Source organism: Sceloporus undulatus, chromosome 3 (assembly GCF_019175285.1).
Source record: "Sceloporus undulatus isolate JIND9_A2432 ecotype Alabama chromosome 3, SceUnd_v1.1, whole genome shotgun sequence".
NCBI lineage: Eukaryota > Metazoa > Chordata > Lepidosauria > Squamata > Phrynosomatidae > Sceloporus > Sceloporus undulatus.
The window spans coordinates 218,472,915-218,495,197 of record NC_056524.1 but is presented as its reverse complement, the minus strand read 5'-3'; the positions used below and the strand labels follow the sequence as shown (position 1 = coordinate 218,495,197).

Below are 22,283 nucleotides of genomic sequence, written 5' to 3'. Positions count from 1 at the left end.
AAATGCAAAATGTATTTCAAGAAGTGGAATTAACAGAAATACATATGATGGATTAATCAATTTTCGCATACATTTTTTAAAATCCTGAATATAATTTTGTCTATTATAGGTCTTTCTACAAGTATGCAACCTGAACCTTTCAGATGTTCCTACTATGCCATACCTCAAGCATAACAGAGAAGGCACCATGAATATCTCCTTTCTTCTCAAGTAGATAAGAAGTTGCTTCATGGAGCTGGTATTTTTGCACAACCTGAAAAAATGCCATGAAAATTATTTAAATGATTATCTGGGCACATCAGAACTGTTTTTTGGTGTACAACTTCATCGACAGGGGTGTAGCTACATAGGGTAGTAGAATGAGGCCATTGCTGCCTCCCATAATAATTCTCCTTCCTCCCATGAATTTTCCCTTCAATCCCTAAATTCCTAGTACTGCAGTAATTTAAAATGCCCACTGAGCCTCTAGAACTACAATTTAGGCATCCAAAGAAAAGGAGCAGGCAGTTATCAGTTTAAAGGTTTTATCTGAGCGCTGCCTTGGGTCCCTCTGGGGAGAAAGGTGGGATACAAATGAAATAAATAAAGTAATATATAAATAAATTATCAAGGGAATATGAACACAGCAAATGTAAGAGTTCTAGGTAGTGTTCACAATTATCAGTACCTCACTGTCAGCAATGTTAGAAATTTGGAGACTGAAGGAATATTTCCTTTGGGAAGAGAGTATTCTTACTGGGGGGCTATGCCTTCATTTTGTCTCCCTTTGCTACAGCCTCAAATCCTCACATTATCAAGCTACAAATATCCTAATATAACTGATAATTCAATTCTCTCTATATCTTTCCCATACACACAGAGAAAGGAGTGGGAAAAACAGTCCACAAGGGGTAACCTTAAGAAGAAAATGCTCAGTAGGTAAATGGCTAAACACCTGCTCCCCACCTCCTCCTCCTTCCTTCTGTTCTTTTCTATCCTTCCATCTCTGCCTCCAGTGGCTGATTTTTATTTTTATTGTTAGGGAAGATAGAGGTTATACAGAATTCTCCAAAGCATGTATTTCAGCTCCTAGAGCTTCCAGCACTTTCCAAACACAATATAATACATGTAGTTTTAGTTCCCCAAGCGTATTTAAATTATTCAACATACAGACCCTCATTTGTGGCATGTGAAAATGAGATTGCTATAATAATCTAACAGCAAAGGCTCCATCTATACAACAAGAAAATAATGGGGTCATATCCCAAAGCAAAGAAGCTCTTGCTTAAACCATTTGGAAGCTCAGCTAGAGGGGGAAACCCTTGAAAACACTGGTTGAACTACAGTATCAACTAACTAATGTCAACACAGCATACTGGACAAACAAGAGAGTATGTTTAAATCTGTCTCCCTTCCATTTGTCCTGCTTGGATATTTCCCAATTTAAACAATTTGTTGTATTAGTTAATCTAGGGTCAAATTACAGTTGGAAGTAAGAAATAACAACAGCGTTTACCAACCTACTGTCCTCCAAGTGAGTACACCAGCTCCCAACTTACCTGACAATTAGTTGATGATGGAGCAGATAGGAACTATAGTCCAAAATATCTGGAGGGCACCAAATTGGGGAAAGCTGGACAATACACTCAATCTTTTCCCCATAATACAGGTATGAAGGAGCACTACATGATTAAATGGGAAAGTAGGGGTTTTGTCTTGGGAAAGTCCCACAGATTGCCCAGGACTTGCCCCTATTGTCTCAAGATTATGGGTGGATTTTTATGGCAAAGAAACCTACACAAATAGATTTATTTCAGGAGCCAGAACTTGGATCATGCTGAATTTCACCTCCTACAAATGTTCTTCATTCTCAATGCATGGAAGCTAGGGCTGGGTCAAGGATGTTACATGGCTTTGGAGAAAGACCAACAACACAGCCCTATAGCCTTTTTGAGTGTATGAAAGGGACTAACTGAGCTGAGAGAAAAGGGAAGGTACCAAGCCCTCCAGTTCCATACAATTTCCAATCTATTCTGCATTACCTGAATTGTCTCTTCCAGCCTGTAGGATTCCAAGAATTTCAGAGTCTCCAAAACCTGATCTGGATCATACTGACACAGCAACTCAATAAACTGTTCAGTAACAGAAGGAGAGAGTTGAAGCAAGTCTTGATTGATACCTTCCCTGGAACAACAAATGGCAAAACACTTTTGAAAACATCCACAACTCTAGACAAAAACTAGAAAAGACCATAGAAGATGAGCAACAAAACCATACACAGACATGATACTAAGGCTGTATCCACATTGCAGAAATAATCCAGGTTAACAGCACTTTAACTGTCATGGATCAATGCTATGGAATCCTAAGAACTGTAGTTTGTTGTGACACCAGAACTCTCTGACAGAGAAGGCTAAATGTCTCACAAAACTACAGTCCCCAGAATCCCACAGCATTGAGCCAGGGCAGCTAAAATGTTGTCAATCTGGATTATTTCTGCAGTGTCAATGCAGCCTAAATCTTATCATTATTATTCACAGGCTATAACATCACTAGTTTTTGTTAGTTACTGAGAAGTGCAAGGAGACAAGGGATTTTGGCTAGCATGACCAAAAGGATACGACAAAATAAATGTAAGCAGATAGCAAGAAATGGAGCAAACACAGCAATTTAAATGTTAACATATAATCAATGATTTCAGCATGAACAAAAGATCCTACAAAATATTTTTATTATAAATCATGGAAGTCACATGAAGCAAGATTACTTCCCATTAATTAGCACAAGGACAGCCCCCAAATACATATGGAAGACAATTTGTGAAGTACAAATAGAAGGATCAGATTTGTGTCAAGTGAGGTGAGTGCATAAAATTATAATTTGCTTCAAGACAAACTTGAAATCTATCAGAATAGAAGGTCCACCTGCAAGTGAAGTATTTGCCTTCATATCAATATGCATGTCTGCCTCCCACTCCAGATGTTTTATTAAAACCGAGGTTCCATTATAAGAAAACGTAACCTATTATCTCAGCTATGGATGATTTCGTGACAGCACATTGGCTAGATACCTTGCTGTGGTGTAACTACACTGAAAGAATGAAATTACAGAGGGGATTAGTCTGGGACATTTAATTTAGCCAGAGATTTATTCTAAAGAAGGTACAAGGCCAGTTGATGGGGGTGGGAGGGTGGTATATGAGGCTACAGAGTTGCCTTGGAAAGAAACAGAATTAGGAACACTGTTGTCCATGATCAATGAGCAGCTGATCGAACCAATGCACATTGCTACAGCTCATGGAATAAACCTCATATTTTCCGAAGAGAGAGTTCCTGTTACTAACAAGTAACACACAAAACTGGGAACTGGAATCCACATTATTTGAACTGCACAGAGAATGCTGGATACAGTTTCTGTGATATGATGTCCCCTAGCTTTCATGACATTTTACTAAAGGGTGGGATGAATATGGCCCTCCAGATATTATTGGACTTCAAGTTTTGGCAGCCCTAGCTAATATTGAAGAATGCTGGAAATTACAATCCAACACATCTGGAGGGCCATATTATTTATTTATCTACTCATTTTATATGCCACATGTCTTCCAAAATAGACATAATGCAGCTCACAAAAGATACTTAACAACAACATTAAAACAGTACAAATTTAAAACACAATTTAAAAACACGTTAATATGACAAGTCAAAAATGTAAAATCCTTTAAAATACCAAGTTAAAAATATAAAACCATTATTATTATTATTATTATTATTATTATTATTATTATTATTATTATTTTCCAATCTCTCCCTGCAGACTGAGGCAGGATTACATCAACAAATTAACACAGAACAGATATAAAATACAATCAATAAAAAACACTGACATTACTATTAATTCAATAAAATAGCTAAAACATCTAGAACATCTAAAACATTTAGAAAACATACATCATTACCAGAAGTGAAGCATTTTATCTTAAACATCTCCTATAAGAGGTCGGATGGATAAGCCCGCCAGAAGAGATCCGTCTTAAGTGCCTTCTTAAAGACATCTAAGGTGGTGCTAAGATGGATCACTTCCAGTAGGCTGTTCCATTGTTTGGGGGCTGCGGCCGTAAACGATCTGTGGGAAGTTGACATTAACCTTAGCTTATGGTATTCTAATAAATTCTTCCCAGATGTAAAAACATACCAAACCAAACAGCCCAATAAGAAGCCTTCTTGGGCATATTAAATGACTGCTTGAAAAGAAAAAAAATTTCCCTGCTGGTGAAAGGAGGGCAAGTAGGGGTTCAGCCAAGCCTCCAGTGGAAGGGAGTTCCAAAGGATGGGAGTGTGGTAGCCACTGAAAAGACTCTCCCATGTATCCTCAACAAGCAGGCCTTTGATGGTGGCAGGACCAAGAGAAAGTTTTCCGAGAGAAAGATCTCAGGTTCCTTTAAGGTTCATATGGGGAGATATGGTCTTTCAAACAATGGATCTAAGCAATACAAGGCTTTATAGATCATGACGAGCTCTTTGAATTTTGCTCAGAAATGAACAGGTAGCCAGTGCAGCTGTTTTAACAAGTGAGTTATACGCACCCTATAACTGCACTGGTCAGCATTCTGATGGCAGCTTTCTGGACCCGCTACAGTTTCTAAATTTTGAATCTGAATTAGTTTCCACATAATTTCTATTGTTGTTGATAAGAGAGATTTCATGAAAAAATCAGCACCCCTTGGAAACTGCAGTGTTGGCATGGAATAATTATCAAAGAAACCAAGATGGAGGATAAAAACAAGGGAGAATAAAAATCAATTGTTGGACAGTATATCTTTACTAGGAGGGATACGGTTGCTTAGTAGTTAAGATGCCAATTCTGACAATTGGAAGGTTGGCAGTTGGAGGACTGAGTGCTCCATAAGGGGGTGAGCTTCACCCCCTCATGGAGTCCCATCTTCTGCCAACCTAGCAGTTCGAAAGCATGCAAATGCAAGTAGATAAATAGGTACCACTTAAGTGGGAAAGTAACAGTGTTCCATGTGCTGGCCACATGACCACCAAAGTAGTCCTTGGACAACACTGGCTCTTCAGCTTAGTAACAAAGATGAGCCCCACCCCCTACAGTCGGTTACAAGTAGACATTAATGTCAAGAGACTACCTTTACCTTGATCTTTACTAGGCCCAAGAAAATGAAATACGTCTAAGAGCTTTTAGAGTGCCCCAGGATACTTCATTACAGTAGGAGGCCGCAAAACATTAGGAGAGGGGTGAAGAAGCAGAAAAGTCCAAAAATTAAGCCCACTTTTGTGGTGATGATGTTTGCAGCTTCACAATAAGACCTTGTAAACTCTACAGTGTAGAAGTCAAGTCATTATGCAGAAGCATTTTCACCAAATTCCCTGTGATCAAAGTAAAGTGTGTCTGACACTTATTTTGGGCTGGGGGTTGAAGTAGCTTCTATTACTATCCATCCTTTCAATTTTGCTTCAACATTCTGTACAAACCTTATTTTGAATGGATCTGTATTTTTTTTTATCAAATACACAAGATGAATCATCACCTAGTAATGGACTAGAAATAATAGATTTCTGGGAAGGCAGCTGATGACGCACACTCTCCCCTAGAAGTAGCAATATTGAGATGAAAGGGAAGCAATTTACAGCCAAGCTTGCAGCTTACTGCTATGGTCCATGCAATGTGCAATGATAGGAATCCTTTTCTTCAGTTTTCAGCTGCACTGATTCTTCATTCTTCTAATGCAATGTTAATTCCTTCTATTCCAACAAGTTTTCTCAAAATATTTTCTAACAGCTTTTTTTTTTACAACATTTCCACTTCTCAGAACCATCTTCACTTCTTCATTACGAGTATTGATGCTTTGCATAAACTTATCCAACCTCTCAAATTTTCATCCAATATTGCTTCCTTCTGTCCCAACAAATTCCGAAGACATCTGGAATGGAGATTGCTTTATCTGTTTCACGTCTTCCTTATCCTCCATCTTCAAAGAATTAGAATTTTTAAACTCCATTTCCAATTTTCTTTAAATAATTTCATTTGTTTCATCTATCTTAATTCCTCTGTAATTAATTGATTCAAATCACCTGACTACCTGATTGGTGCAGTTTTATCTTTAATTTTGTATCTGTGCATATTTTGACACCTATCATGACAGCCCTCCAAAGATAGTTCCTTTTGTTGTTGTTGTTGCAGTTAGTCCAGTTCAAGAGAGCCAGTGTGGCATAGTGGTTCAAGTGTTGGACTATGACTCTGAAGACAGAATTCGTTTCCCAGCTTGGCCATGAAACCCACTGGTTGACCTTGAGCAAGTCACATGCTCTCAGCCTCAGGGGAAGGCAATAGTAAATCTCTTCTGACTAAATCATAGTCTAGTTCACCACCAGATGCCTGTTTTTTCCAGCTTCATCAGGTTAACTGGTATTCCATGCACTATGAAATGGAAGGTAAGCTCCTCCATTCACTTTCTCAGCCAGTTCATAGTGATTTCTTTACCTTCATCAGGGAGGGGGAATAAGTTATTTCCCAGACTATAGTGGATTTAACTCTTTCTGTAAAGCAAAAGGTCAAATAAGTTGGGACTTCAAGTTTCTTAATTTACAGCAATTTCTAATTTACTGCCCTTTCTTGCTGGCACTTATGACTGTTATAAAGGGGGAGAGGGAATGGTGTCTTCCACTTTTAAATCTGTTTACATTTGGAGTTTATTTACTCACTATTTCAATCATAGAAGTTTTGATGCTGGAAGTAAGAAGTCTCCTTCAGCTAGTATGTTTCCTTGAGTTTTCAGGTTGTTAATTAGGGAGGTTAAGAAAACTGAATGCATCATTAAGGTCATTTTGTTGGCTTGAATAAGGTGGGGTGATGGTTTATTCTCTGCCTCCTCTGTTCCACCCCTTGTGGTGACAATAACACTTGTCGCCTTGATTCTAGGAATAGGAATTAGACACAAATGAAACGCCTTCAAGCCTTCCTTACCACGGAGGCAATACCTCCTGGTTGGTTAGGTCTCAACCAGTGATTGCAACATCCAACGCAGGTCCCCTCTGCAGCATCACTAAAGAAGGCTGTTTCATGGCACCATCTTCAACCCAGGAGTCCCCTTTCTCCATGTTATATGTGATCCCTTCTCCAAATTCCCCCCACAACTCCATCATATAGTGCCTGCCTCCTGAATCCATGTGTTCTGTACTGCCCTGTTCCAGTGCATTTTGTATTTAATCCACAGTTTATGTAATAACATTTTAAAAAGCTAATGAAACAGCAGCTGGTTTCCAAAAGTGTAAGAAAGGGTGAGTATATGTGTGTATGTGTGTGTTTTACAGGTTGCAATGCAAATAATTTTAAAAATGAAAGGCCTTTCTTTAAAAGAACCAAACAGACCAGAGTTCTTCTATGTCAAGCCATTATACCTTTGCTAGAGTCAGTATATTCATATTGCCTAGACCTCTGTAACATACTCTACATGGAGCTGCCCTTGAAGACCATTTGGAAACTGCAACTGCTACAGAATGTAATTGCTAGAATGATTGTGTGAGATAAACATAGAGTCCATATCACACATATTCTATACTGATTACATTGGCAGCCTGTTTCCCAGCACAATTCAATGGGAGTTGTAGTCCAGCAACATCTGGAATCTGCACTTTGGCCCTCATTGAGTTAAGGCTTTGAAGGCCAAATTTAATGTGCTGGTTTGGCCTTCTGTGGATCAACACAGGCAGAATAGAAAGTTCTGGGCAGCCAATAGGCGTCAGGCTGGGAAAAGGTGGGGGCTGCTCTCAGGGGCAAGTATAAAAGGAGGAGGACAGAGTGATATAGGGAGAGTATGTCAGAACCTGTTGAGACAAGATACTGTTTTAGAACTGCCAGGAGGTGCAGTTAGGATTAAGAGGTTCAATCTGGATGGGATTCAGACTCCCAGACCAGGAAAAGAACTTTAGAAGGGACAGGAGAAGTCCAATATTAAAGAGGGCATCAGTAGGAAGGCTGAGAAATATTAGAAGCCACCTGAGGAGGGGATGTATAAAAAGGAAGCTAAGCTAAGCTGTGTTTATTGTTAGTGAAACAAATGACCTGAGGTGTTAACAGCTAAGGAAGCTGGGTACAGTTCTGTATGAACCAAGACAGGAAATAAACGTACATACAGTACGCCCTTCCCTTACATGGAGGATCCATTCCAGACCCTCCCCCCGTGTAAGGAAAATACCATGTATGCTGGAACCCCATTGAAACAATGAGGTGTGCGCCTGCAATGTGATGCGACGCATGTGCCATTGCCTCTTCCAGCATGCAGCTTTCAGCATAAGTGCAGATTCAAGATGTTGCTGGACTACAATGTCCTGCCTACTGAAAAAAAGATTCTACCTAAACATTAGGAGGAAATTCCTGACAGTAAGAGCTGTTCGACACTGGAATATACTCCCTTGGGGTGTGATGGAGTTTCCTTCTTTTGAGACTTTTAAACAGAGGCTGGATGGCCATCTGTCAGGGATGCTTTGATTGTGAGTTTTGCATGGCAGAACAGGGTTGGACTGGATGGCTCTTTGGGTCTCTTCCAACTCTATGATTCTATAATTCCCATCAGCCCTGGTCAGGGCAGCCACTAGTGAGGAATTTTGGAAGTTACAGTCAAATACCATGCATGTTGCCCACCTCACCTCCAACAGTTTGACTCACATGATCTGAAGGACTGCCTTGTTGGAGGCTTTCCAGATATTAAGATCAATAGCAGCATTATTCTCTAGCCCCCCAGCAAGAGCCATTAGTTAGGACATACTACAAATAGGCCTTTTTTTAGTAGTGGAAACACCATCCTACAAGGTCTGATGGCCTCAAAACTACTGATTTAGAAAGCAGGTTAAGAAACAGTTAACTACCATTGGGTACTATAAAAACCTTTACTTACTGCTGCAAGTGTCCTTAATTGCATCTATAACATAAGGAGTTTTGTAATCTTATAAGCTACCTTGAGAGGCTGTGAGCCCTGAAAGGCAAGTTAAAAACCAATTATCTATACATATGTCACACTTGAATAGAATTACATTCCATCTCAGCATGTAACAACTGTTACATTTGGATACAATCAAAGCAACAGTTCTCCAAGCTGAAAAAAACAAAAAAAAAGACAACTTGAACAAAAATACAGCTGTGACCCTACATCTCTTTACTGTATCTGAATAAACATGTACATGCATGCCACCTAAGTGTTGAGTGACACAGATCTAAGGGAGATAAGGATGCACATACTGGTAATAGGAAGGCACACAGGCCTAAGCCTTCTTCTGCAGGAGAAAGATCCAAAAAATAAAATAAATAATTCTCCTCTTTATTTTTAAGGCTATTTATTTTCCACCTACTGCCAAAAAAAGTGCACAAAATGTTTCCTAAATAAAAGAACCAAATAAGCAGCCTCAAAAGTACAAACCAAATTATTTTATTTCAAAGTAAAAAACCCAAAGGTTGCCCACCTTTGAATTTCTAAAATTTTCATTAAAACCAGCAATATCATTTTAAAACAACATTATTTGTGGAATAAAACAGAGAGTTTATAGGCTGTCTCATACCAACCATCTTACTGTACATTCTACAACATTTTAAAAAAGATATTAACCTGCCTATCTTTAAATAAATAAGCTAAAATAATAAACCTCTCACCCTCCCTAGAGAAAGTTCCATAAATACAGGGCCATCATAGAAAAGGTCATAGAATCATAAAGTTGGAAGAGACCCCAAGGGCCATCCAGTCCAACCTTCTGCCATACAGGAACACACAATCAAAGCACCCCTGACAGATGGTCATCCAGCCTCTCTGTTTAAAGACCTCCAAAGGAGGAGACTCATCTCTTATACCTATGAATTTAACTATTCCCTACAAATACCAGGTGATATACGCTATATTTCAGAAGGACTAGTAAAACCACCTCTGAGTATTTCTTGCCTAAGAAAACCCTATGAAATTCATGGGGTCAACATGAGTTAACAAGCTACTTAGAGGCATACACAAATACATGCACATATACATAGAGGATACTTGGGGCACAGGCAGCTCTTTACATAATGTAATGTACTTTTGTTTCATTTTTTGCTTCATTCAGTTCGCTACATTCTGTATTAGCTGAAGCCTTTGAACCATTTAAAGGCAGCTGCATATAAAGCACATTACAATTGTCTAGTCTGGATATAACCAGGCTGTGCGTAGTAACTGAAGCAAGATTGCTTGTGTCCCAATAGAGTCACAGCTGGTACACCAGCCTAACCTGATAAAAGGCACTTCTAGCCATCTCTACCTCTACAGTTAAGGCTGAATCGAGAAAAACACAAGTATGAATCTAATCTTCCATACGGAGTGAAACTTCAACCAAAACTAGTTGAACGCCTCTATCCATATTGATTGCTTTCTCTGTCCAACAAACCTCAATTTCAATTTCAATGTGTTCACCCTCATCTATCACAAAACTGCCTTCAAACAACTATTCAGGAATTTCACATTGTCCCTGCATACAAGTAGATGGAAATGAGAAAAAGAGCTGAGTGTCATCCACATAATGATGACACTAAAGCTTAAAACATCTAACAATATAGACATTAAGCAACATGGGTTTCCTATAGACAATAAACATAGTAGAACCATGCAGCTCCCCATAATTTAAAGGCTCGGAGTCCAAAGTTTATTTTTCTAGCTATGGTCTCATAACTGCCTTTTGCATTTCTGAAGCCCAATTAAAAAACATTTCAGTTCCAGGAGAAGAAAGAATCCAGAGAATAGTTATGTTAAAACCTGTTTTTCTGCTATATATTTAGCCTACTGATTATAGAATATGATAGAGAAGACCATTCAAATATGAAGACAAACCTACATCACTTGATAAAATCCCATACTATGCCACAAATATATTTCCCATATTCAAAGGACCTCTTCAGTGTCTTTTCAGTTCATTATATCTGCAACCAGAGAATAATGAAAACATTTAATTTTAAAGAACTAAAAACGAATACATAGTTCTGTATACATACCTTGAGTCAAGTAGGCTCTTTAAAAATTGGAAAAGCAAATATTGATCCTGAAAAGTAAGAGAGAAAAGCAAATATTAATCCTGAAAAGTAAGATTGGGAAACTCTTTCATATATATACACACACACACTCCTGCCTTGGGGCACAAAGAGTGGGGAAGAGTGGGGCATCATGACAGTGCTCCTTTCTAAGTAGTATTAGTGTACCGATCCGTATATATGTCGACCCAGGATTTTAGGGTCAATTTTGATGCATAAATTTCTTGAGTTATACTCGAGTATATATGGTAATCAAGTCTATACTATATGCATATCTATTTGAAATTAATCCCATTAAAATCAGTTTACTTTCTAAGTAAACATCCATAGGATCAGACTTTAAGGAAATCTTCTTGCCAGTACAATTTGCAGCAATTCCTGACAAAGATCGGAGAGACATACTGTGAACATTCCATATGACAGAATTCCGACTAACTGAAGACAAGAAAAGACTACAATGATATATACATATCTCATGTCTATCAACAGAACAAAGGAGAATGGAGAAGTAGGGGGGATCCAAAAAGGTCTTTTTAAAAAAAGGCAGCTCTAGAAGTTAAAAGTGATAAGGAAACCCGAGCAGAGAAAGACAAACCCTAGTATTAAGAGTAGTCACTAGTACTCAGTGATGTACCAAATAGCAGGCACATGAAGGAACTAAAGTGACGATAAGAGAGAAAATATAATTGGGAAGAATGACTGGCAAGCATGGATCAATATAAAATAAAATATATTGTCCAAGGATTGAGATCAGAGCTTTAAGTTTATAGGTATCATCTCAAGAAAACAAAATTTAGAACAACCTTGCAAAGGGTGGGATCATACTATCATTCCTCATGCAAAAATTCTGTGCTCCTTTGCGAGGGATCATATTTTGTTAACCATTCCTAGCCTCAACTGTAACCCTAGATGATTGCCAAGTCCCTTACTTTTAATCTGTAATAAGGTGAACTTCGTTCTCAAACTAAGATGTCTCCATAATGTCTTTTAATATCTTTACCTGCAAGTTTTGAATTATTTGTTCAACCTGCTCACTGAAGTGAATGGAAATCAGATCTGCTGCTTTAAAGGGACTCGCTGATATTAGTTCCTGAGTAAAGAAGTGAGGAAATGAAGATTAAAACAAAACAAATAATATTTCTGTAATACAAATATTTTCCCACAAAACAGACATCTGAAGAAGACAGGTTCTCTCAGAGCAGATTTCTCCTTTTGAGTTCCCATAATAGATAAACTGCTTTTTATGTACACACAAACAGTTTACTTACATATATTTAACCAATATGCTGGTGTTTTTGCAGCAAAAGAATATATGTTGTTGTTAATTTTATTGGTTTTCATGCATATTTTTTTGTTTTATAGCAAACTTTGTCCATAAGCCAATTCAGCTGAAGAATTTGGGGGGAAAATTGGCTGTGGTTATCTTAAGTACATCTGTACAGAAATAAAATTCCTATGTAATCAATGTGACATTTAGATGCAAAATATATTTAGTCTAGAATACTGCTGAAATTAATCAAGTTAAATCCAGTTTAAATCTAGTTTAATTTTAAATAATATGCCTATTACCTAGTCTGTAGGCCATTGTTTAAAGATATACATTTTATCTATCTTATTGTAAATTTTGTACACATTAGCTACAGCACAACTTCTAGGCCTAGTACCTGAAATAAGAATGATTATGATTATATGACTAGTAGCCAGCTTTAACAACTGAGATTCAAATTCTGTTTTCATTTTATAGAAAGATACCTAAAGGCTAAAAAGAGAATGAATATTTCTCTTCCCCCTTATATTTGCATTCCATTCTCATCATCATTAATTCTTTCCTCTGGCTGTACTCAGAAGGATTCACCATGAACTACACTGAAGATTTTTTATGAGTTTCTTCCATTCCTATAAGCTCCCATAACAGAAAAAAATTCACAATGCCACATGAAGTACAACTGTATTGCTCCTTATTATATAGTTTGGCACATATGTACTTACACATGCTAGTTTCTAGTCCATTTTCTTGCCCCTAAAGTGGGCTTTGGTTTAGTATATCCTCTGAGAGATGTGCACACACTGGACCAAGGAAAATCACCCCACTTTCATCCCAACAGGGCAACAACAGTTATGCAAACAGTACTTTGTCTGATACTGCGCTAATTTGAACGCACATACATATATAACAACATACTGCTAAATGAATTATTCAATATGCCATACTACTTAATGTTTTGTACCAATGTAATGACTGGGGATTCAGTTGGAGGTGTCAAAATGATACTAGTCAGTGCTAGATAGAAATCACAGTCTTTTCCCCTTTGCCTTTAATGGTTAGGGCGGAGGAAGACCGTTGGGATATCTAGGATAAGAGAGTCCCTGATATCTTCAAATGGATCTCAACAATTATGCTATGAATCGTCTTGTTGATCTGAGAAACAGCTGATTGCCAGGGCCATTAAACCATTCTGTGTGATGAATTGACTGAGGAACCCAAGAGGCTGTTTCACCATCTGTCTACTCACCATCTGTATCCAATTCACTATCCACTGCAAAAATAATTGCTTTTATTTAAATTCACTTGAGAGGACCACCAGTTCAGATACTAGATATCCATTTACAGTATTAGAATTAGTCACTTTCACTAATTTCACCCTCTAAAGAGGGTGGTGTACTTACAGGAAATAAGGGAAACTGAGCATGAAATCAACACACTGATATCCTGATTAGTAAAAGTCGGTCAGAAGATGTAAGCCCTTTGCTAGCTGATCTAAAAAAGCATGTATTGCTTTCATGTTAATGGACTTATGTGGACCACCTAGTCTTTTTTAAAAAAGCAAAATGGAGCCCACATAATACTCCATGCATTTTTCAACAATTGAGGAATCAGTTGTTTGGTAGGTTTTCAGCAACATCTACCCCAGAACCTGGGTCAAAACCTGAGACTCTGGGATGATCCTCTATAATGTCACAAGGAGGAAGCCTGGATGTTAAAAATGGTAATGTCACAAGGGGCAGCTCCTGGTGATGTAATTAAGCACAATAACTTAAAACATAAACCAGAGTTGCACAGATTATGCCATTCAAATAAAAAACACAAAGTTTAACAAATTAGGAATACACATTCACAGTTTTCAGGACAGTACTCATGCCCTAAGAACCAGAGAAGAGTGTCAAGGGCCTATGATCTGGGAACCTTATCTGGGACACTAGATTCCTGCTGAAAATGCATACATAGATCAATATTCCTGATTTTATTTCTAGTAAACTTTCCATCCAGTTGGTCTCAATTGGTTAGCTCATTAGTAACAAAAGTACATTAGGAAGTTGGTTTCATTTCTGGCTAATTTCTGATTAGCTAACTAGGCCATTTACATGAAACATGGAACTTAATTCACTACTGGCTCAAACTATTCAGTGTTTCGCCAATTCTTTCTTTCTTTCCTTCCTTCCTTCCTTCCTTCCTTCCTTCTTTCCTTCCTTCCTTCTTTTTAGCTGCTTTTGCTTATTCTTCTGTCATGTATTTCATGTATACATCTTGTCTGTTTTCCTCTTTAACAACTTCTTTGTAGCCCAATGAGGAAGTTAAATTCATATTGAGGGCATGAGATAAACTGGATCATTTTGATATATCAGTGTTCTATTATGCTTGATTTTAATATTCAGGGGTATTATTTTTTTAATGTTGCTACAATTATTTTCAGTTAGTTTTATTTCATTATCTAGGTTTTTTAATTTTAATATTTTTTTAAAAAACTTGTGCGAGTCCTTAACAGAAATACAAATATACTGGATTTATCTTAATGATAAATCAGTATTCAAGTCATACCTCAATGTGCTTTAAAGCCTTTTGCCATACAGACTGCTTCTCTTCTGTGCTATGCCCAGGAATGGAAAGGATATTGTGGATATATGTAAAAACTTCTTCCTTTAAAAAAATAAATTGATAGGGTAACAACATCATATACTAATTTGACAGTGTTTAGCAAATGTAAAGATTAGTTCTCATATTATTTACTGCATGATGAGCAAAAGAGCATTAAAAATGTATCATGAAGTATTTTAGTGGCTATTCACACATGAAAGACTTGACCTGAAAATCAAATTCCTTCCTCCTACTCCTGCATCACCCACATGAAGCATAAGCCCCCATCTAGTGAAAACCTAGGCCTGTTACAGACTGCCAAAATAAAGCTGCTTCGGGTCTCTTTGGAGGTATGCTGTTTAAATGATGCATGCATCCTAAGAATCCGGAAGCTGCACCAAAGCTGCACTCCAGTGCTTAGGAATGGAGTGTGGCTTTGGTGCGACCTCCAGACTCTTAGGGCCCATGCATCATTTAAACAGCATACCTCCAAAGAGACCCGAAGCAGCTTTATTTTGGCAGTCTGTAACAGGCCCTAGATAAAAACTGAAAGAAAAAGAGATTTCATCTGGATTCTCTGTATAATTGCTTTTGTATATTCTCACCCTTACCTTTCTCAAAGGATCACGTAGGTAGCAATCAATTATCATATCGTAGCGATGTTCCCGTTCATACATAAATTCACAAATTTGGTAGCTGTAATAAAACAATTTTAATTTATTCCTTGCAAGATATCAGCATGTTGCAGGTGATAAAATCTAGGAGAGCCATGTGGTTTCAAGGTGCAAGAAATCCTGTAAATACATCTGCTTTGTGAAAATCAAGTAATTTTTTTCCTGCCTTATTTTATTAAAGCTGGCCACAGTCCTCACATTTGCAAAGTACACAGTCTCACATGTATCTATGTCTATGAGACATCATTGAACTACTGAAGCCTACTGTGGTGGTTTATGTAGTGCTTGTATTTATTTAATTTCATACATCTAGAGAGTTTCTTCACAAAAGAATGTGCAATTTTTATATGCATGGCGTCTAGACAGCAGAAAAGTAGTAAGCCAGTTCAAATAAACCCATATACTGTATTTAAATCCAATGTTTCCTGCATTCATTGTAAAACTCTTTTCATGATATATAGTCTTTCAGTAATAAAGATGTTGTACAAAATAGAATGGCTCCTCCTTGGAAAGTAATAGTATTACTAGTATTACTTTAACAAAACCAGCATTTACTTTAATTAAACCCACACACAAGCACATAGATTGACTAGATAAATTAATGTTTCAGTCATCCCAAAGAGGTTGCATTTCTTGATCTCTTAATAATTTTGCCTTAGAACCAAGCAAAAGGGACAGTCCTGGACTTGAACGCATTTTAACTACACTGTATATACTCATGTATAAGTCTAGAAATTTAGATAAAAAAATTTGACCCCAAAACCAACTTACCAATGTCAGTACTTTAACTCTTATTTTTTTAAAAAGGAACCATCCCCTGGTGAAAGGGAAGAGCATAATCTCTCCTGGAAACACTACCCCCCCCCCCCAATTCTCTCATCCATCTAGTCTTTAGTATGAGCACAGTTAGGCCTGCAAGAATTTTTTTAAAGTTATTTGCCATCATTTTCCTTTGCTTCATCCTTTACTTCCTTCATTACATGCCCCTAAATTTTACCCCCAACTTATTCAAGGGTCATATAAAAAACCATACTTTCGGCCCCAAAACCTGCCCTCAACTTATACATGAGATCGACTTACAGTCAGGTATATACAGTAATTTTCTATAACCAGTAGAACTTTAAGTATTAAGAGTGGTTTCCCATTCAGAATCAATTAAGTCTTCAAACATTTCTGGCACAGGAATCTGAGTGCTTTGAGATGGAGTTTTCTGCAACACTGCAGCCAATCTATTAGCTCTCGATGATCCTTAAAGTCCTCCTGACCTAAGATTAGCATCCAAACCCAAGTTAATTAGCATTTTTTCTAAATAAGCCTTTGAAATGGTTTGCTTCAAATAATCTGCTCTGTCATACTTCTTCTAACTTCAATTCCTCTTTACTGTCACTCTTTGAACCAACTCTGCTGTCCCCAGAATTAGGATCTAATTCAAAAAGTTCAACACTGGAATCTATGGTGACTTTATTATTTGGCTTTTTTCAAACTTACTCATGTCTAGTTTTTTCTCTACAGTAGTTAGACATTTCTGTAGGTGCACAGGCATTACCTTCTTTTTCCTAGAATTAGTTGCTCCTGAACAACTTCCTATTTGATGAATTACTTGCATAGAACTATTTCAATCTGATGAATTCATCTACATTCTAGTTTCTTTCATATTAGATAACATATCTATTGATTCAAATTGTTTACAATGTGTCTGCTCCATACACAGGTGTGCCATACATGGCTTCCTGTTTACATGGAAGCCGCGCTGCAATCTACTGAATGGCGCTCGAGCTTACACAGTATTTGCCTTATGCCGGGGGGGGATGGTCCGGAACGGATCCCTACATAAGGCAAGGCTCCACTGTAATTAAGTTACTTAAATTAGTTATATTATTTAAAGTATTTAAATTAATTAGCTTCATTGCACTTAAAATATTTTGATGGCTATAAAATGGCTGAAATCTTACTTGCACTTCCACATTCACTAAGTCTTCATGGTATTTCTGATCACAGAAATAGTGAATTGAGGAATGTGTGCTGCTTTTTTTGACCCCTCAAATTGACCACATTCTCCTTCCCCTGAGAAAAATTCTTTGCCATCAGACACGAAAGGTACTGAATAAATTGACACCCAATACTTATTTTTTGGCTCATTTTTTTCCTTAGCACCATGCTGCATTTGTTTTGTTGAAGTACTATGAGTGTCAGTCACTGTGTGCGACTGAATGCTCAACTGCAACACTTTTCCTGATTGGGCAGCAGCTCCCCTTGCATCTATCCCTCCTTTCTTGTCAAAATCTGAATTTTCAAGCTGGCAGCCAGTAATCACATCTGTACTTGCGATCTCCATGTGCCCTTGTTCTCTGTGAGCTGAGTTTTTAGGTAAGACTTTAAAGTTATTTTTATTTTATCTTTTTTAGACTTGCCACACTGCTCCAAGATATTTTCCCTCAGTATTACCACGCCCACATGCTGCTGCAGAGGTTGACCTTGCATTTCACTTTCACTGCCAGAAAGGAATATTTTCTTCAATACTGTTTCCATCTCTAGTTCAGAGGCACACAGCTCACAGCCTAGTGAACCTTTGCATTACTTTGATTATTTTTCTCGCCTTCTACAACCTGCATACTTGAGATCTTGGGGGGCAGTTTCACCCTCAGTTTGCCATTTTTTTTTTCTCAGAGGACATGTGAGGCTCCTGTCTGTCTCCATCTAATTCTGAGTTTACCTTTTCTTGGCTAATTTGGCTTCCATTTTAAAAACCTTCTATTTTACTACTAATTTGCCAGTATACATAGAACTTATTTTAAAGTTTAAAGATAGAGGAAGAGAGACTGGAAAGTTTGACTGATTGGCAAGGCCAATAAATAAATAAATAAATAAACTGACAAGGAAGAGAGGGGAGTAAACAGATAGAAGCCTTTACAACTTTGGGACTCCTGGCTTAACTGGGTTGGCATGTGGGATTAACCCATAGTTGTGGGTTGCTCCTTCAGCCTTCCTGAGAATGTTAAAAGATATTTGAAAGAGGGAGTGAACAATGAGAAATATATCCAAAATGCTTTGGAGTTACTGAAAACTACTGGAAAAGCTTAGCTACATATAACAAACACTGCAAGTCAGGAAAAGTAGCACAAAGACCAAGAAACCTCCAGAGATCAATAATGAACAGTGTTAAGGCACCTAACAGACAAAAAGAATACTACCGTCAGAAACTGAATGTTTCCCTAAAACAAGGAAGACAAAAATGAACACTAACAAAGACTGTGCCAGGTTATAAGCAATGTTAAAAAAAAGTATTTTCAGGGACTAAGTGAAATGGCTAGGGACAGATTAATTCTTACAAATGTAGCCATTTTCACATCACACAAAGAAATACGCAGCTTGTAAAACGCACAACCATAAGTGTCTGCATGGCTTAGATCTCCAAGACTGACATTCCCAGCAGGTAGACTGAGGGATGGGATATCTGGACAGCAGGTGGGGTGGCTGGTAGCTAGATCCTATCCCACTGCAGCACCAAGGTGTATTACTGCTTTACCCAATAAGGTTGTGGCTTTTTCTTTTCCTCCAGAAAATGTTTTTGTGTATGTACCTTCCTGCTGCTTCTTACTTTATCACTGATGGGAGGCAAAGGTCAATTACTTGAGAACACAGGTGGGAGGGTGTCTTGCTTGTGCCTTGTCACAGACCACCTAGCTGTCTGCTGTGTAAACAAAATACTGGACTAGACAGACCTTTGGCTTCATCCAGCAAGGCTCTTCTTACAAAGTAGATGAAGAATAAATTTTAAAAATATCCTATGTAATCCCACCTATATATATGTCTCACACATATAGCCCATATGTATCACAGAGGTCTGTGGGGTTTATTTCCAGGTAAATGTCTACATGATTGAATCTCAAAACACTTTTAGAATTACCCATGTGAAAAGGGGGTTGGACTGGATGGCCCTTGCAGTCTCTTCCAACTCTATGATTCTATGAAGTTAAAAACAGAAGGAGACACTTACAGGTGAAGGAATAATATTGTGGCCTTATTAGCGCAACTGTTGCTGTACCCACTCAGTATTCTGGTACTAAAATTGAACAAGAAGCAAATCCTAAAACTATCAAATTGAGATTAGATTTATTTGGAAATACTATATGTTCCTCGGGGTTTTCCCATCAGCATGTCATCTTAATACGTGTTTTCTGTTTTTGGATGTAGACAGTATTACAGTCACCAGAATATAATGCAATCTGCAAGGAACCCAATTCTAGCTGCAATGGCAAGTCAACTGAGAATGAACAGAGGGCATGCTGCTGAAAGCAGTTGCCAAGCAACCATCCCATGTGCTTTTCCTAGTTCTACCCATTTCCTGCAGATAATGCCAGGCGGGAGCTTTCAGCCTTAGTAAACTTGGATGAAATTACAGGACCAATATGCCCAATCCCCGTTAGGCAGCCTACTGGGATCATCTGTGTAGAACTACAAAGGCTCAAAACAATAACATTATAGCAGGAGCACATTCTACAGATCCCAAAGGATGTTTACACATAGTCTTTGGGATGCCAGGGATCCAAGATTATCTTGATCATAATACTACTGCCAAATCTGATAAATTCAGGGATTTCCCCGCCCATGAAAGAACATAATGGTGACATACTCATAAAATATGCAGCTTAGAAGAGTAGCATAGCTGAACAGTGCATAACTAATTACAGGAAATGGTAGGAGGAGGCAGAAAACACACACAAACGACTTACAATTCAGCTTTTTCAGCCATCTGAATCAGTCTGTTCTCTTCAAACTGTACAATACCTCCAGCTTGGAGCAATTCTAGAAGAACCTATTAGCATGAAATATATGTGCATTTTATTTTATGTATTGTGCCCAGACAAGCAGAACCTTCAACACACTGCAGTACAGCTTCTGATTGCAACTATACCTATTACCAGCCACCCAAGAACTAAATTTAGTGCCTCCAGGGTTTGCTTACACTGTATTATTTTCCTTTCAGTTGCAATACGTTTTCCTTCATCACTGAAACCTTTCACCCCTTATGCTTTCATTTAAGCATGTGATTTCCCACCTATAATCTGAGTATAGCCCAGTATCAGATACATCTTTCAACATTTCTGGTCATATTTTGCCATAGTTCAATCACCATATCTGGCCATGCATTATGGGTAGTATGTCAGGGAATTGTTTTGGGCTGCATTTGTGTTTTTAGTGTGCATTGTCCTGAAAATATTCAAATACTATTCATAAAGCTGCAAACTTTTCTTAGTTATCTTCTATGAAATATATAGGTTGTCAGTTGTTTTTCAGCTGCTGTTGATTTCTTATGTAGCGTGGCAGCTTTAGCATTCCTGTCCCACAGCCTGGTCATTCTTAGCAATGACCCTTCTTTTCTTAACCATGCACCACTCTCACAAAACTGATGATTCTTCTAAGGATTCATACCTGCTGTCTCTCCGAGTGTCGGGAATCATCATCAGGACTGCACAGAAATTCAAGGATCTGGATAAGATTAGAAAGATATTTTGAGAGATATACACACAATACATCCCATCATCATCACATTAGTAATAGAAATTATTTCCCATTTCTGTGTGAAAAAATACATTGGCATTACTGTAACATTTTAGACTGTCAGTCCAATCTTTAAAATCCATGGATAAATTCATGGAGGGCAAAGCTATGGTGATATGCCTTTGAATATCTATTACTGGGGAACATAAGCAGTACTGCATCCATATCCTATCTGTAGGCTTTAGAATATCTGGTTGGACGTTTTACACAGAGCATCTTGTACCAAACAGGCCTTTGGTCTGTTCCAGCATCTTCTTGCATTATATAGGTATAATTTATGATGGGCAAATTCAGCAAAAGAAGAACAAAATTATAGCTCTTCTCTTTCCAGAAATCTCTCCATGTCTTCCAGAAATGTTCCAGTGAATCTGTTGACTCTTCTTTGCACATATGCACTATAAAATTATTGCTACCAGCTTTCCCCTGCATTATCTTGCACTCATTCATGCAATAAAAATATATGTTATGCACTGGCTGAAAACACTGCCAATGCAATTCTATCATGAGATTACAAAATGTAAACAACACCAACAATCCCTTCATTTGTACTTTCCCATTTTACCTGGTCAAACAGTGTCCTGTTCACAAATAGAGTATTGTTCGGCTTAGCAAGCTGACGGGCAAGGAAAGTAAAGAGACATCCAACTTGTGATGGGGTAAAATCAGAATTCTCCACCATAACCTAGAGGAGGGAAGCAACTGAATTGGTTAGATTGGCACATGCTGTCAATCTACAACAACAAACAGAACAAACAGAAGAGAGAAAATAGTAGGACACAGTGTCTATGTAGAAAATTGAAATTAAATGCATCTAGTGTGAAAACAATAAAGTAGCAAAGATTTATTAAATGTAATTCTGTAAAACATATCTCTCTAGACAATCCAAAACATTATCATTGCATTTTATTTGCGTATGTATTTGATGTGAGTATATTAGTTTTTTCAGGCAAATCACATATGATTTCATTCACTACTACAATGTTTTGCTGTGAAGGCATACCCCATTTGTGTGAGTCACAGGGACCATGAAGACTGTATTGTCCATAACTCAAATTCAACTTATAATAAACTGGATGTGAACATCAGCTCTAAAATCTTATCACTGTCAACAGATACAGCTGTATAAGTGAAAAGCTGTCATTTTACTGCCTTGCAGT

The 22,283-nt window shown here is 37.8% G+C and overlaps 1 protein-coding gene across 6 annotated transcripts in view; it reads right to left on the bottom strand.

Annotated features, from left to right (window-relative positions):
• The window catches only part of VPS8 (VPS8 subunit of CORVET complex), a 132,846-nt gene that overhangs the window by 52,649 nt on the left and 57,914 nt on the right, over window positions 1-22,283 (bottom strand). For all 6 annotated transcript variants that reach the window (XR_006102899.1, XM_042457865.1, XM_042457864.1 and 3 more), the window contains 9 exons: window positions 21,689-21,808; window positions 20,998-21,054; window positions 20,298-20,380; window positions 15,502-15,586; window positions 14,855-14,953; window positions 12,038-12,127; window positions 11,002-11,048; window positions 2,022-2,163; window positions 164-253 (listed from right to left, as the gene is read on the bottom strand). Coding sequence is in view for 5 of the 6 variants with exons in the window: in XM_042457865.1 (XP_042313799.1) it covers window positions 164-253; window positions 2,022-2,163; window positions 11,002-11,048; window positions 12,038-12,127; window positions 14,855-14,953; window positions 15,502-15,586; window positions 20,298-20,380; window positions 20,998-21,054; window positions 21,689-21,808 (813 nt within the window). In the remaining variant the exon portion in view is untranslated. The remainder of the gene's footprint in view (window positions 1-163; window positions 254-2,021; window positions 2,164-11,001; window positions 11,049-12,037; window positions 12,128-14,854; window positions 14,954-15,501; window positions 15,587-20,297; window positions 20,381-20,997; window positions 21,055-21,688; window positions 21,809-22,283) is intronic.